Below are 16,802 nucleotides of genomic sequence, written 5' to 3' on the forward strand. Positions count from 1 at the left end.
AGATGAAATGTATAACTAACTGATTTGAATTTGTTCTAGTGTCTACTGCCAGAAACTTTGTTTCATTTCTATGACACCAAGCACTCTATTGGCTCTATGATCTACGACAAGTCTCTGTGATTGCTACAGCTTTTTAAATTTTTGAGGTTAGGATCTGCATACTGTCTGTGTATTTGCAAATTTCCATTTTTCCGCAAAACGCAAAGTATTCTTGAATACAGTACACAATGGATAAAACAAGTATAACGTTTCTTTGCAATTTAATCAAAACTGTGATTTTTTGAAAAATTATTTGTGCATAGCTAATAATTTTCTAGAGTCAATTATAGTGCAAAAACAAAATGAAATTTCGTGCAAAAATAGTGGAGCCTATGTGTATGAGACAGTTTTCAAGTAAGATACCAATTAAACAATATTATTAATAACTGTAGCTGCAAGCCAGTGCTTAATTTGTAAAATTGAAGGTTCTGGTACGGAGAAGAAAACCTGTAGGTGGGGGTAGTTAAGGTGTTTTCGTCTCATAAAATGAAAATTTAATTCTCCCAAAACTCATTTTAATTTAATTTTAAACCTTATAGTTGTGTATCTTTACTATCATTTTCATATATTTCAAATAAAAAATTAAAATTAGACTATTTACTATAAGTGTAGGAAGTTGGTTTAAATACAATGTAGCAGAATTTTAAAATATTAATATTGCTGTTTATGTTATAACGACATTTTTTACATTAATTTGAACAGTATTTTTCCTCTATATCTCACTCTCTCTCCTCCTTTTGTTCACTCACGTTCTCTCTCTTTCCCACTGTCTCTCTCCCTCTCCCTTACAGAGACCTTGTCAGACTGACAACCACCAGTAACTTACAGCACAGATGCCTTTATACCTTCTTCTTCATCCATTACCCACAATTGTAGGATCGATGGCGTCATGTCATGAATAAAACAAATATAACAAAAAACACTAAAATGATCAAGATGGCAGTGATCAAGTTCAGATCGAAAAAAAAATTTATATCATATGAGGCCTTGCTCTTCAACATAATGGAACTTTAGCCTGATAATATTTGAGACAGGTCATCATTCACATATTCCTGGACATCGTAATAAGCCCTGGTTCTCAGAAAACCGGTCACAACTCTCTCGAACACGCTGAAGTCCAACTGCATCACCCCTGCAGATAAAATAATTACTAACTCTGCTTATAGAGCTACCAGGCGCTAGCGAGCCAGAGGAAGTTTCTTAGGCTGGCCACTAACAGTAGGACATGTTCATCATGAACGTTTTGTCATCAGCGAGAGGCTTTTAACATAGAATGAACAACCAATAACAATAAATGAACCACTGGAAAATTACGTATTATAATGATAGAATAAACAAATTGCACCTCAGTGACCAACTATAAACTTAGTTTGGCTGCGAACCCTACACCTCCAAGTGGTCACCTTCTTTTTGCATATACCGCAAATTCGGGCGCGTGAGCTACTATTCAACATCACTGGCAAGTCGGTAGGCAAGTATTTCAGATGAGTTTAGTCTGCGATGCAGTGGAACCACCTACATAGTCACCCCAGACGTGAGCACTGCTTCATTTCCAGCAGTACATAGGCCGTTTAAGGCCCGGACGTATCCTCTTACTTGGATACAAGCCTGGAAAAATACTCGTGGTCACCTAATGTATACGTTATCCAAGGTAGGCGCTTACACGTTCACCGAACAGGCGCCCGAAAGGTGACGCGAGCTTCTCGCAAAAAGATACCAATGAGGGGGGGAAGACTTCGACATACTATGATTGATGCTACTTCCAGAGATGAATCCATAAATCCCTTAGTCTGGTTAGTTTCGCATGCCTGCTGCTACTTCCAGAGATTACCCTTGATTCCCATAGTCTGGACCCCCATTGGAAAACCTTGAAACTCCACCAGAGGCTCCACTGTGTCCAGCTACTCCCAGAGACGGAGAGTCCGGATCACCTCATAGTCTAGAGCCTTCTCACCTTACCGTATACCCAAATGCCAGGCTACTCAAAGGGACAACGTTACTGTAGGTGCTATGGTTCCCCCAGGTTGGCGGCTGTTCCCTTCACCATGATAACTAGCAACCGGTGGCCGGTGCGATCCAGTACTTCCTGAGATGGAGGGAGATCCGACTCCCGAAGAGTTTAAAAGAGTTTTATCCCTCAGGGGTCTGTCCCCAACTACACAGGCATCTTGAGCGCACTGAATTTCCATGGCTTTTTAAACCGGATGCCTTGTCTCTTATGGGGTAAACTATACGAGCGAAATAGGCGCTCTCCATATCAAGCTATGTATTCTGAAGACACGCGAAATAAATTCAGCGTGTCCAAGACGCCAGTATGGTTGAGTCTTAAAACAGACGCTATATTATGTCAGAGGCCCTGAAATTAATCAGATGTGCCCTGAATCTCTGACATAATACCTTAGCCTGTCAGGTCACACTATAAGATTATTATTACATTTTCTTGGTCAGAATAATGTAAATAACTTCCTTTGTATTTCCAAACTAATTTTTTTCTATTATACCATAAATCATTCAAAATCAATATCATTAAAAGTGTTACGCAACTATAACATCAATGCTAATTATCGTATTTAAATATGATAATATAAAATATAATTAACTTTTTCTCAGGTATTGTTCTTACCCTCTGCAAACTGTCAAAGGAGTCTGTTCTCAAGCTCACTTCAAACAAACTGCTTTTCATTATCTCTGAAGATAATGCAGTTCCTAGAAGAACAATGGCATGGTGTGTTATGGATAGAAAAAACTTCTTCAATGAATACACCATTGATGGCCAAGGCGATGAGAATGAAATAAATCTTCAGTTGTCCATGGGTGTGTATTTCAATTTATACTTTTCAAAACTAGAATAACTAACTCGATTGGAAAGCAAGACTACAATTAAGCTATTTGTATTATTTCTCGTTCATCTGATATTTTTTTTCTATTAGTCGTCAAGTATTTAATATATTATGTTCAAACGTTTTCTTTTACTCCAAATAACTTATCAACTGTGAAGGTACTTTAAATTTCAACCTAATTCATCTTCTTAATTGAAACTCCAGTACAGTAGTAGTAGTATTAGGGATTCCTCATTAGAGAAAATGTGTAATTGCCAGTACTATATTTATTTGATTTGTTCATCGTTCCTTATCCATCTCATCTCATCTAAGATTAAAATATTTGAACTTTTTCCCTTCATTTTGACATAACTCTAATACCGTTAAACAATTCTGTACAATAACTTGGTCTAGTTTTAGATTTTTTATCTATTGCTCTACACAACAACACAAATCAACTCATAAAATGAGATATTTGAACTAAACATAACAACATTATTTAACAACCAATATTAGACATGAAAAGCTGGAGTAATATTTAACATGAATGGAAATTATGTCAATCTTGCTTGCTGAAATATTCGTTTTTATTATTGTATGAATAATATTACTATGTTATTTTAAAACCAAAACTAAAAGTCATTCACATTTCTTGAATTGGATGTTTGTTTATTTTGTTTCTAGTGAGGTATGATTTCCAATGTTTAATAATCAATCTCTTTTCTGTTCCAGAACTACTTGCCAGCTCTGTAAACACATTCAAAGCTGTCGACTCAGTAAAATCCGTCAAACTGAAGTTGACTGATAAGATTACTCCATGCCTTACATTCGAAATAGAATTGGTTTGTCCTCTTCATGCATTACTTCTTGTATATTATCTAAATATAGTACTTTTCTAATAAGATAATTCTATATCTAACATGGGAAATAAAATTTGTTTGCACATTCTAAAAATATTTTATTATGTTTATCATTTGTCAATTATAAAGTTTATTGTAATGATAAAGTAATTAATACAATTTTCAATGTTATTTGAATTTGGGAGAGAAATAGTGCAATGTATCCTTAGTTTTTCTCTGCAGATCTGTGCTTACTTGTAAAATAAAATAAATAGAAATAAACTTATGTAGGTATAGTAAAGAAAAATATTATATCATTGTAAAAATATGTTATAATGTTTCAACCATAATTAATGTTTATAATCTACTAAAAATTTCTAGTACCTGGCTCAAATTTAACTATTAGTAATCATTGTTTCACAGTGTTGGTCAATTTTAAAAAATGTTCTATGAACATTCATTGACTAATGTAAATAAATCAAATTAATTTAGTAAAAAATACACAATCAAATTTTTACTTAAATAAACTATGTTGGATTATATAGAAATGAAAATAATATTTTATACTGAGCTCATCTGTTTTAAATTATTTCATCAACATAGTTTTTCAAAACTACAAAGATTTTGAATATATTCAAGCAAAAAATGCAACTTTTCTATCACTTGAGAACTCCAGTGTTCACTTCAAATTCAAACTGTTCCAAGATTTTCCTCTTTGTCTTGAGCTTTTCTACTACTATCTCTTTGTTTCTATATATTGAGAGCTTTATCGTCATTTTTCAATCCAAATGAACAAGTTCATGTGAAACAGTAGTTTTCTCTAATCAAGATGTTTTGTTTTGAAGATCACGTCTATAGGACACAGCAGACTGTGCGTGCATGATGTTCCAGTGAATGTGATAACTAGAGCTCATGCCGAAGACTACGCTCAACAACCACCTACACATAACTATGACGTAAGTTAGCTTCTTTTTATAAGGCAAAATATGAAATATTTCGGTAAATTGGTCCTGAAATTCTTTATCCCTTACATCATTAAAATAATTATAGGGAGAGGAAAATAAGGTAACTTTTTGCTGTTCCTCTCCCTAATTTAGATGAGGTTACAAAGTCCGAAATAGTCAAGTAGTTTTTTTTCTTTTTGTGTAGTTGAGAAGTTGATATTGTGATTCATAAATTCATTTAATGTGAAATATTTCTTCACTTCACAATTTGTTTTGTTCAAAAATATTTTCAGAAAGCAGATTTTCAAATTTAGATGTTTCATAACCAAATACTGAAAAAAGATTACACATTATTATCACTGGAATTGGAAATATTCACATATTAAGCTTACAAAAAACTCTGAAGAAGGACCAATAAACAAACTCAATTCAAAAAGCGGTCTTTTCAGATTCTAAATTAGGTCTCATTACTCTCAATTCAATTCAGTACTTTATTCCCAAATATAATGAATTAACTACTCATTTGTAAAGAATTGCTCCCTCTAACTCAATTAATATTCATATTCTTTATGTTTTTGATTCAATTTTCACATTTTATAAAAATTGAGGATTCAATGACATTATGTAATCGCAGTTCTTCATCTCAATTTTTTCAGATAAGTATAGAAATGCCGAATCTCAGGAAACTTCGAACCATAATTGACCGCTTAAAAAAGTTGGATCATTATGTGGTGGTGAGTGCTCAAGGATCGGGTCACATGTGTTTCAAGGTTGAGACTCACAAAGCTACTGTATCAACATTCTTCACTGGCTTAAACGTTGACAATTGCTCCAGTAAGTACGATAAAATACAAGGCAAATACAACAATCCTATTCAATTTGTTTTATCGGGTTCAAATACTTGAACTTACCACAACCACCTTTTTAAAAAAATACCAAACAATTTCCGGTTTACACGGTTCTCAATCTATAAATTCAAATTATGACGTGAGAATTGCAATTAATTTCATGTTGTTTTAATGAATAAGTGTTTGTAACTATTCCAAGTCTTCCTGAAAATTCACATAAATTACTACACTTTAAGAATTCCATTTTTTTGTAGCCTGTTTGCCAATTAATTCTTCTATGTTCCCATCTTACTGTTGAACTTCACAACATGAGCACTAAAATGACACATGAAATTCGAAAAAACCATGCCAACTTCACAAGAAGTGTTATTCATTAAAAGTTCATTGTTTTCCTAAATTTTAAAAAATCTGAAATTACAGATGAACCGAACTGAATAAATGAAATCCATGCTTTTCACATCAAATTTATTTCTACATCACATTGAATAAAACATAATAAATAATTTAATTTGAAGGTTTTAAACTCTTCAAGTTTGAAACTACATTATATGATGAAACTGTTTAAGTTTGACACTTCCATAATTTTACTGGATCTATGCAACATAGATTATGCTTTTCAAACTAAGCTGTGTTTTTCTGCATCACAATGTATTAAATACATTTAATTACTCTCATTACACTGTTTTAAGAGATTCCACAATCCATGAAATGGATTTTGTAAACATAATTACTATTATTTGTTGAGAATACTTGAGCCTATCAACCTAATAAATAAAAAATAAATAAACAGTACCCACCTCTCAAAAATCATCCCCTACATTTTACTTCATTTGGCTTTGCCTTTACAATTTTGGTAATCTTTTCCTCTAAGAATCACGTATAAAACTGTACGAATGGTTCAAAATTTCGAATATTATACCTTTTTTGAAGTTTCAATATATATTTGAAAAATAATACCATAGTACCCTCTTAAAAACGTTCCAATATAAATAGCAAAACTAAAACAACCAGTTTCGTATGCTTACTACATTAAATTTAGTTTTTAAAATGAACCATTTTTTCCAGTGAAAACTGGTTCTTTTTTATTTTGTTATTTTATATTAAAAAGATTTTTAAAGGATACTATGTTATTATTTTTGAAATAAATTAAGTAGCCCTGAAGAAATATGATTTTTTTAATATGTATCACCAAATTGTGTATAAATACAGCCATGATTCCCAGCATTATGTTCTAGTATTCTCAATTTCATGTATAGTACAATTTTGCAGAAGGTTCAACAGATATTACCCATCACTATCTGAATCAATAAAGCCATGATAGATTCTTCATTTATTAATCAAACTGTAAAGTTCATTCTGTAGGATTTTCTACTTTCCACAATATTGTTCTGTGGTTGGGTCTATTTGTAGCAATAAAGTCTTTAATAGAGAATATTCTTCACCTATTATGCTAATTATATTCTTTGATTGCTCATTCTGAAATACTGGTCCCTATTTGCAGACGACTTGGATGACGTTTCAAATGTTCGCGTCGACATCAGGAAGCTGTCGCATTTTTTGGTCTGCGAACAAATCCATCCCGATAAAGTGACCTGTCACATCCTCAACGGACATCTTATTCACCAGCACCTGAAACAGTACGATGTTGAAATCAACTATTATTTGATGGCTGTTGATGAGTGAAACTCAACATGGCTGCCATAAAAGTTACCTCTCGTAAGTCTAATGTAAGTATCTCGTCAATTCGAAACATCAATGAAAAAAAAACTTCAAATATCAAGTACAAAGTGGTGTAAACAAACTCTCAACCATCAGTAAGTCATCGTCCATTTACATCCCATGAACAATCATCTTCACTTAACTTTTTTATGACCCCAATTTCGGCTATAGTGATAATTTTCACTTAATTCTTGAATACTTGTTGTAATTCTGTGTAGAATTATTATGATTTAAAAAAAATGAAGATGAAATATGTATGACATTACTTATTATGAAACACTGTATTTCATTCTATTCAATGAATAGTTAAACTCCTATTTTCAATGTAAAACAGAACTCGGCTTAGCTTGATTCAATACTATGTTGAGGTCCTCAACATACCGTACCTCAATATACAAGTAGGATCAGTAATGTAAGTCTAAAACGTTGTGCCTTTCCATGTAGATAAGTATTTCTTGTAAATATTATTCATTTGTTAGATTTGAAATAAAATCAGTACCAGCAAACTGATCAAATTATATTTATTACCTTGAAAAAACTCAACTAACCTTAAATTACTTTTTTTAATATCAACGGGAGAACTGGAAAACTACATAGATATATAGAAATAATGAAATGCAGATGATTATTTTAAATACTCAAGCTATGAGCCACCCTTTTACTAGAATGAAAATATTTGGGTGGGCTTCTATATTACTTGAAATAATATTCTATGAGTGACTATCTTCCTTTGTTAATGATATATTTTTGACCGAATTTTCTCGGGTACGTTGTGTCCTTTATATTCAGGGGAAGGAGATTTCATCATCTCGGTGCTAAGTGGTTGAAGTATGTTAGCGACGTTGGTGATATAAATGTTCTGTTTCTTGTCATGTTACTACGGTTAAACTATAGTGTTTTTTAAGCTAATTTTGTTATAGCCTACTGGTTTCACAGAATCGATCATACAAAAATTATTGAATTGATAACTACTAACAAAATTGATGACTGATATTAATTACTGTTTTATAGCTAAGTTTTATAGCTCAATTAATTCTGAAAAATGAAAGTATTATCCTTTCAAATTTACTTGACAACAATTGAAAAATAAATTTTAAAAAAATAGAATAATTATTTCAATTCTTGATTTTATTAATATTATAGAAAATGAAATTAAGATGTTATTACTATTTTCTCTTTTTATTTTGTAATTTCTTATGTAAAGCCCTCTGCACACAGGGACATTAGTAGCGTCTACTAGCTGCTACGGGAACGAGGAATTGTAAATGTCCGGAACTCTAAAATGGCCCGTGAACTATAAAAAAGGAAGGAATAATCTACCTGAGTAACAATTAGATATGACAGTCTCGATTACTGTCTTGGATAAATATTCCTTATAGTTGCTCTCATCAATTTTACTATTTTTCCTGCTCCACGTATTCACCATCGCTGAATTCAGATATTTTATGGCTCTAACCATATTTTCGTTTAATCAACAATAATGATTGTCCTCAAAATACTTTGGGTTACAGTTAGCACTATTGATTGATTCCAATACAATATCTTATTATTTTATAAAAATTATATAACCAATATTCCATTTTATACTAATTATTATAAAATTTATAATGTTTGTAGCTCACCTTATTCATGCTTTAGAATACTCTATTTAAATCCGCTTTTCCTTTTCTTTTAATTCGTATATAGATAAAAACCGATAATTATTATCATCTGCATCGAAATATTAAGTGACCCAATATAACTGCACTAATCAACGCCACAACAACAATAATTACTGTAATCATTGATTCAATACTCTAATACTCTACTTGATTCAATATCCTAACACTCGACTTGATTCAGTACTCTTATACTCATTGATTCAATATACTTCACTCGAACTAATCTTGAACACTACTTCAATTATTTATTCGTGTCTCACTGCCAAAAAACAATCGAATCATTTCTTCCTCTTGGATTATAAGTTGAAAGGCGTCAGATGTGGTTCACTGTAGTTTAGATTCTATATTTTATCATTCAGTATTGCTGTATTTCCTGTTACCTTAATACTCAAATATTTCAAATTTCACGATAAGTAGCGGTTACATGAGGAAGTGAGAAGTAGATATTTCATTGCTTGGAATACAGATAGTTGATAACCTCTATCTTTTTTTATGAATAGCTCGATTTCGCGAAAATCGCAGAAAACTGGAAAACAAACCGAAAATCTGACGTTTTTGGGGCACCCTGTAAAAAGTTCCAAGGCTAGGTCAACTTTTTGTTTTTAAGTTGTCCAATACCCCAGAGTAATCGCACAAAACATTTAGCGTGCTCAGAGTTTTTTTAGCAAAAAGTACCTGATCGCTGGACTACATTCAATTTACGTAACAGAATGGGAAGATTATTTGAATATACAATTACCATTTTTGAAGTTGTGATAGAAAATTATTTCCAGTGTATAAACATGCCTATATTCATTTATTCAATCTTGTTGAAGAAATACATAATATATATTATCGATTTTCATCAAGGAAAAGACGCAAACGGTAACAGAAGCATCAATAGATAATATTCAATCATAATGAATTCAGTTGCAATTAATTAAATTGAAAATTTATACACACTTAAAAACAAATAATATTGATTTTTTAGATCCTATCCATGATTGAAGTAACCTCAGTTTATTTATAATCGTCTGAGTATAATACAACAAATATAATATTGTAAAATGTAGTAAAATTGGAAATATTCTCAAATTATCCAATAATTGTATAATGGAAATTTTCAAAACACCTTGTCCCATATATTCAATTGCAATACATAATTTAGATGTTATGGAAACTTAGAAAATAAAAAAAAAACTATTTTTACAGCATCATTCATTTTGGATGATATTCTACTAGTTTATATCTTGATAGTTTCTATAAATATAATATTTCAATGAAAGTTTATTATTTCTAAAATGAATAATTTTTCATGTGTTAACTTTCACCCGATTACTTATCTATAAAGTTCTTATAAAGTGTCAAAATGAAAGCTGATTAATTAAAAAAAAACTAGAGCTAATTATTTGTCGTGTCTACTAAAATATAAGTAAAAGGGCACTAGGTAATATCCATTAAATATTTTTTTAAGCAGCCCTAGAAGATACCGTACATCAATATTAATTGCATTTATTATTCCAAGTTTGTAATATTTGTATTTCAACAAAAATCTTCGGCTCACCTAATTTATCCGATCTCTTGTAAAGTAATATAGTTTGTTGGTTTCATTCAGAAGATATTGATCCCAATCTTCGTGTTCCTTCATCTTTTCTTCGGCTCTACGTTTATTAAGTTCGTACCTGATGTAACGCAGCAAACATAATGCTAAAATTATAAAAACAGCTTTAAGTAAGCTCTTCACTGAAGCCTTCATTGTTTATCTTCAAACCTAAACTATATAATATTAGACCTAAAAAAATGTTACGATCTATATCCTATTGAAATTGCGATTGATTTAAAACATTTACTTTGGAATAGAGATGTGCCCGTAATTGTGTTCTATGGCTTCTCCAACCTGCTGAAATAGATTAGATAACTAGAAAAAGTTGTTCTGATTTTGCTTGTTGGAATCAAAACCCAACAAGTTTTAAATCCTTTTGAAAAGCACATTATTTTCTTCAACCAACAAGAAATATTAATACTGCAGTGTAACCTCTTCAATACAAACCTCAATAAGTCATTAAGCTTGATAAGACTTTTTTTAATTCTCCTTGGAACCTTGATAAAATTCTGGGTGTATGCACTGAGAGAGTGTTTAGGCGTTCCTTTTTTTTGAAAACTGAAGTCAATTTGTATTGAGTTGGTAGGAAAGAGAGAGGCTTATCTTATCGAATTGATTCTGAAGCTACAGATAATAGCTCTCTGTTGATACTTGTTTTTCTTCAATTGAAAAATCCAACTGGAACGCTTTCATTGGACTGCCGTTATTTGGCTCGAAAGGACGTGGATCTCAGAACTCTGTTCACTCTCTGTGTGCACACTCACTCACACACTATCACTTCTACATATAGTCGTAAGTAATGCGGGGTAAAACCTCGATAACACAATTTTTTAGTGGATAATTATTTTTATTTGAATAAATGCAATTTCTCATTAATTTTCATCTGTAGAATTTTTAGTGGTTTGAGACAAGACTTATGAATTTTTTATAACCATTTTTAATAAGTAGCTTTGTTCAAGAAACAGTTCTAACTCATGAACTCAACCGCTATTACACGTAGCTTTCGGTCGACGTCCATAACATGTAGTTGAAAAAATAAATTACCCCGAACATGAATCAAGTGCATTGAAACCTTTCACTTTTCTTCCCCCTCACCTCATCAAATAATCCAATAATCTTATGGCCCATTTTTTACATTTACAGTTTTTAGTCTGTTTGTCGTACAATCAAAACATAAAACTCCATTTAACAAAATCACTTTGCTTATATGGGCTACTTGATTCAAATAAAAACAATATAACAACTTTCAGTACCCTTTTATTGAAAACTAAAATATTTTAAAGTTTTTAATAAAAGGGTACTAAAGGTTTTTATATTGTTTTTATTTCAACTTCATTAACTTACATTGAAAGCTTTTCTTACTTTAATTTTCAAAAATTTTCTCTGTACTAAGTTATTAGTAGGAAAATTTTATATCAATTTATTAGGCATTAAACAAACAATATTGATAAAAATGGAATGAGTAGCCTATTTATGAGAGGTGGGTAAAAAAATTATTTCATTTATAAGAAATTAAATTATTATCAATTTATGCAAATGGCATTTATATTAACAGTTCTAAAGAACTACTGTAATATCTATTTTACTAAAACTAAAATCAAACATTAATCATTAACAATAAATCATGACATCTATTTGTGGGAACAAAGCTTTAATATTTAATTGAAACGCTTTGAAAGACTAGTGGAAAAGTAGAAAAATGAAAGCTATTGTGCTGGCCAACAAGCGGTTACCTGACCAAATTCAAGTACGATGGGCTCGTCTCTTATCTAATCCAAGTGATTACATGCCAGCGCAAACGCTGAAAAATAGTTCTTACCAGAAATCTACAATAATTATTATTAAACGGAAATAAAAATTATTCTGAACTAGCAGAAGTCTTCGGGGTAATTTACAGCATTTAACTTGGTTTTTCGTTTTTATGCATTTTTATTTGAATAAGTGCAATTTCTCATTAATTTTCATCTGTAAATCTACAATAATTGTTATTATAATAATAATTATTATTATTATTAGTAACAACAATAAAAATGTGAATAATTTTGAAAGACTGACTAGTTCACCATTCATTATAATTCTTATGACAGTAGTAATAAGTAAGTGCTGTATAAAAAACTCCATTTATTCAATCACCGCATTTTTCAAATCATGAACAATTATTGAAACAAAGAATGAAAATTTTCTTGACATACCTAGTTCATAATCCTTTTGTTTTCCGCGAATTCTACATCATCATATTCATAATTTTGGCCATTTTTACACTGATAAATTCTATTGACAATGCATAGGGCGCATGAAACCACAACAATTATTATGATACATATAATCATGATTTTGAAAAACATTATTTCAGTCACTTTGGGTTTTAACTGATTGTCACTGAAAATCTTTAATTTGTTACTCCAACTTACGAATTGCTGTGAAAATTCTGCAACTTTGTGGATGAAAACACAGTGTGGTGATGACCATTTGTGTTAAAGTGCAGGCACCATAATATTCACACTATTTTCTTCCTACTGCTCAGTGTTTTGATAAAATGTGGTTTTAGCAGGATGTATGAGGTCGATATTCCCTATAAATATAAAAATATGGCGATAAGTGTTCACTCATTCAATAAATTTGGTTTCTATTTCGAATTTCTACTTAATAATTAAACATTTACTCAATTGAGGGAAGTGGTTGGCTTAGCAGTTGTATTTGAATACAATCACTTGCATTTCAGAAATGTTATCATAAATCAGTATAGTAATCAGCGCCCAGTACTAGCTTTGGGTGGGTGATTATTTTTATTTGAATAAATGCAATTTCTCATTAATTTTCATCTGTAGAATTTTTAGTGGTTTGAGACAAGACTTATGAATTTTTTATAACCATTTTTAATAAGTAGCTTTGTTCAAGAAACAGTTCTAACTCAAGAACTCAACCGCTATTACACGTAGCTTTCGGTCGACGTCCATAACATGTAGTTGAAAAAATAAATTACCCCGAACATGAATCAAGTGCATTGAAACCTTTCACTTTTCTTCCCCCTCACCTCATCAAATAATCCAACCATCTTATCGCCCATTTTTTACATTTACAGTTTTTAGTATGTTTGTTGTACAATCAAAACATAAAACTCCATTTAACAAAATCACTTTGCTTAGATGGGCTACTTGATTCAAATAAAAACAATATAACAACTTTCAGTACCCTTTTATTGAAAACTAAAATATTTTAAAGTTTTTAATAAAAGGGTACTAAAGGTTTTTATATTGTTTTTATTTCAACTTCATTAACTTACATTTCCAATAAAACTGTGTAGCTCACCTATCTCATCATTTTGATTCGAAATTATCCCGCATTGTTCTGTTGTATAACAAAATCCCATGTTTTCTCGATCTTTGCCATCTTGTATTCTCCGCATCTACTTTTATAAATTTCATGCCAAATGAAGCCAGTCAATAATATTACCGCACAACCAATAACAGTTAAAAGTAGGATTTTCTGTATCGTTTCCATTGATTTAGTTACAATACAATTACTCAAAAATATCACCTCTAAATATATTCCGACTTGGCTATTGATTGAAACCTTTTGGAAATAACTGAACTAAATATCTAGCTTATCTGAGGTCTCTTATTATTTGTTATTGTTCCTATGTGTTTAAATTCTCATTGATCCGGATCTCCAATGGTATTCCCTAAAAATAAAAAATATATAAGTGAAATCCTTTGTAATTATTCAGCTTATTATAAAAAAATACAATATTGTCCAAGTTTCTTAAAATTAATAATCCATTAGCATTTGAATAAATGCAATTTCCCATTAATTTCCATCTGTTTCCTTAGAATTGTTGAAAACTTTATATCAACTATTTATCGTGAAGTATCTTGTCTTTTTTGGCAGATCTTTAAAATGAGTAGGCTATACGTTTTATGCCATATCCACCTCAATTGTTAAAAAAATACTCGTAATTGATTCTCTGCTTTCACTTAACTCCTGTTTTATATTGAACATCTGTCAAATGTATGATGCCTATTGTTTTATTGATTATTATTATAATTTGAAAGCTTTTCTTACTTTAATTTTCAAAAATTTTCTCTGTACTAAGTTATTAGTAGGAAAATTTTATATCAATTTATTAGGCATTAAACAAACAATATTGATAAAAATGGAATGAGTAGCCTATTTATGAGAGGTGGGTAAAAAAATATTTCATTTATAAGAAATTAAATTATTAATTTATGCAAATGGCATTTATATTAACAGTTCTAAAGAACTACTGTAATATCTATTTTACTAAAACTAAAATTAAACATTAATCATTAACAATAAATCATGACATCTATTTGTGGGAACAAAGCTTTAATATTTAATTGAAACGCTTTGAAAGACTAGTGGAAAAGTAGAAAAATGAAAGCTATTGTGCTGGCCAACAAGCGGTTACCTGACCAAATTCAAGTACGATGGGCTCGTCTCTTATCTAATCCAAGTGATTACATGCTAGCGCAAACGCTGAAAAATAGTTCTTACCAGAAATCTACAATAATTATTATTAAACGAAAATAAAAATTATTCTGAACTAGCAGAAGTCTTCGGGGTAATTTACAGCATTTAACTTGGTTTTTCGTTTTTATGCATTTTCATTTGAATAAGTGCAATTTCTCATTAATTTTCATCTGTAAATCTACAATAATTATTATTATTAGTAACAACAATAAAAATGTGAATAATTTTGAAAGACTGACTAGTTCACCATTCATTATAATTCTTATGACAGTAGTAATAAGTAAGTGCTGTATAAAAAACTCCATTTATTCAATCACCGCATTTTTCAAATCATGAACAATTATTGAAACAAAGAATGAAAATTTTCTTGACATACCTAGTTCATAATCCTTTTGTTTTCCGCGAATTCTACATCATCATATTCATAATTTTGGCCATTTTTACACTGATAAATTCTATTGACAATGCATAGGGCGCATGAAACCACAACAATTATTATGATACATATAATCATGATTTTGAAAAACATTATTTCAGTCACTTTGGGTTTTAACTGATTGTCACTGAAAATCTTTAATTTGTTACTCCAACTTACGAATTGCTGTGAAAATTGTGCAACTTTGTGGATGAAAACACAGTGTGGTGATCACCATTTGTGTTGAAGTGCAGGCACCATAATATTCACACTATTTTCTTCCTACTGCTCAGTGTTTTGATAAAATGTGGTTTTAGCAGGATGTATGAGGTCGATATTCCCTATAAATATAAAAATATGGCGATAAGTGTTCACTCATTCAATAAATTTGGTTTCTATTTCGAATTTCTACTTAATAATTAAACATTTACTCAATTGAGGGAAGTGGTTGGCTTAGCAGTTGTATTTGAATACAATCACTTGCATTTCAGAAATGTTATCATAAATCGGTATAGTAATCAGCGCCCAGTACTAGCTTTGGGTGGGTGATCGCTTTTTGGCTAGCACCAATAACTTCCAGTAATCTGTTTGCTCAGAATCATTTCAAAAATCGATTATTGAAGAATTTTAATGAAATTTTATAATTTATTCCAACCAATTCATGTTTCACAAACTATGATAATATATTGTTCTAGAACTAACAGTAGTTAACTGTAGTTCAGTATTCATAGGCTGTAATTATTCAGTCTTAAAATTAATTGACCGAGCGGAGTGAGGTCTAAGATTCAAGTCTACGGGTTTGCATTTTTCTCATGTATTTATGTTCATATGTTTATATTTTAGTTCTGCATTTACGATGAAACGCGGCAATAGATTTTCATGAAATTTAACAGGTATGTTCCTTTTTAAGTTGAGCGTCGACGTATAGATAAGGTTTTTGGAAATTATGCATTTTAAGGGTAATATAAAAGGAAAAGAAACCTCCTTCATATGCCAATATTACCGTAAAAATGAGATTATAGAATTATGTGGATTATTAATTGCATGCAATGAGGTATGCAATAATTTGATAACTCAAAAGTAGCATAGTATTTTCTCCCGAATTCTCTCTGATTTCAACTCGGTAAGCTTTTGATGATAGTAGTTGTTTACAACAAATGATTAGCATTGTCGATACACCAACCAAAACAGCCATTAGTCGTTCACACACCAATATCTAGCTGTCACGACAGGACAGGACAGAATTTACTCTGACAGTATTAGAGGAGGCTGTGGTTTATAACTGCGCAAGGTCTACTGTTCAAGGACTACTAGTATAAAAGTCGAAGCTCTTTGATTGGAATTCTTATTTTTATTAATCTAAATCTATAATTTAATTTTTTTTTTATTTAATATTTATATACCTTTTTAGGAAAGAATTGACTTATACACGTACGGGTAGGAAA

At 30.8% G+C, this 16,802-nt stretch overlaps 2 protein-coding genes and 1 long non-coding RNA gene across 5 annotated transcripts in view; 2 read left to right on the plus strand and 1 right to left on the minus strand.

The window, feature by feature from the left end:
* Positions 1–87: 87 nt before the first annotated feature.
* On the plus strand, positions 88–7,718 carry LOC111052791 (checkpoint protein HUS1). The gene is made up of 6 exons (XM_039438027.1): positions 88–393; positions 2,650–2,853; positions 3,591–3,700; positions 4,543–4,653; positions 5,298–5,475; positions 6,991–7,718. Exons 1-6 carry the CDS (start codon positions 342–344, stop codon positions 7,170–7,172), a joined length of 837 nt encoding a protein of 278 aa, XP_039293961.1. The 5' UTR covers positions 88–341; the 3' UTR covers positions 7,173–7,718.
* Positions 5,934–15,640, minus strand: LOC120353601. The gene is made up of 4 exons (XR_005572492.1): positions 15,319–15,640; positions 13,761–14,133; positions 10,413–10,555; positions 5,934–7,118 (listed from the first exon to the last, which is right to left on the minus strand). It is a non-coding gene; the product is annotated as an uncharacterized LOC120353601 (long non-coding RNA).
* LOC120353597 overlaps positions 10,934–16,802 on the plus strand; it is an 89,657-nt gene continuing 83,788 nt past the window's right edge. For 2 of the 3 annotated variants that reach the window (XM_039438022.1, XM_039438024.1), the window contains exon 1: positions 10,934–11,243. The gene's annotated coding sequence lies outside the window, so the exon portion shown is untranslated. The remainder of the gene's footprint in view (positions 11,244–16,802) is intronic. The other variant, XM_039438023.1, reaches the window with a different exon arrangement.

The sequence above is a fragment of the Nilaparvata lugens genome, chromosome 11 (genome assembly GCF_014356525.2).
Source record: "Nilaparvata lugens isolate BPH chromosome 11, ASM1435652v1, whole genome shotgun sequence".
In the NCBI taxonomy this organism is placed as follows: domain Eukaryota; kingdom Metazoa; phylum Arthropoda; class Insecta; order Hemiptera; family Delphacidae; genus Nilaparvata; species Nilaparvata lugens.

Coding starts and splice junctions, on each gene's coding strand:
- LOC111052791 (XM_039438027.1), top strand. CDS start 342: ATGAAATTTCGTGCAAAAATAGTGGAGCCTATGTGTATGAGACAGTTT. Junction 2,854..3,590: donor AAATCTTCAGTTGTCCATGG/GTGTGTATTTCA, acceptor TTTCTGTTCCAG/AACTACTTGCCAGCTCTGTA. Junction 5,476..6,990: donor AAACGTTGACAATTGCTCCA/GTAAGTACGATA, acceptor CCCTATTTGCAG/ACGACTTGGATGACGTTTCA.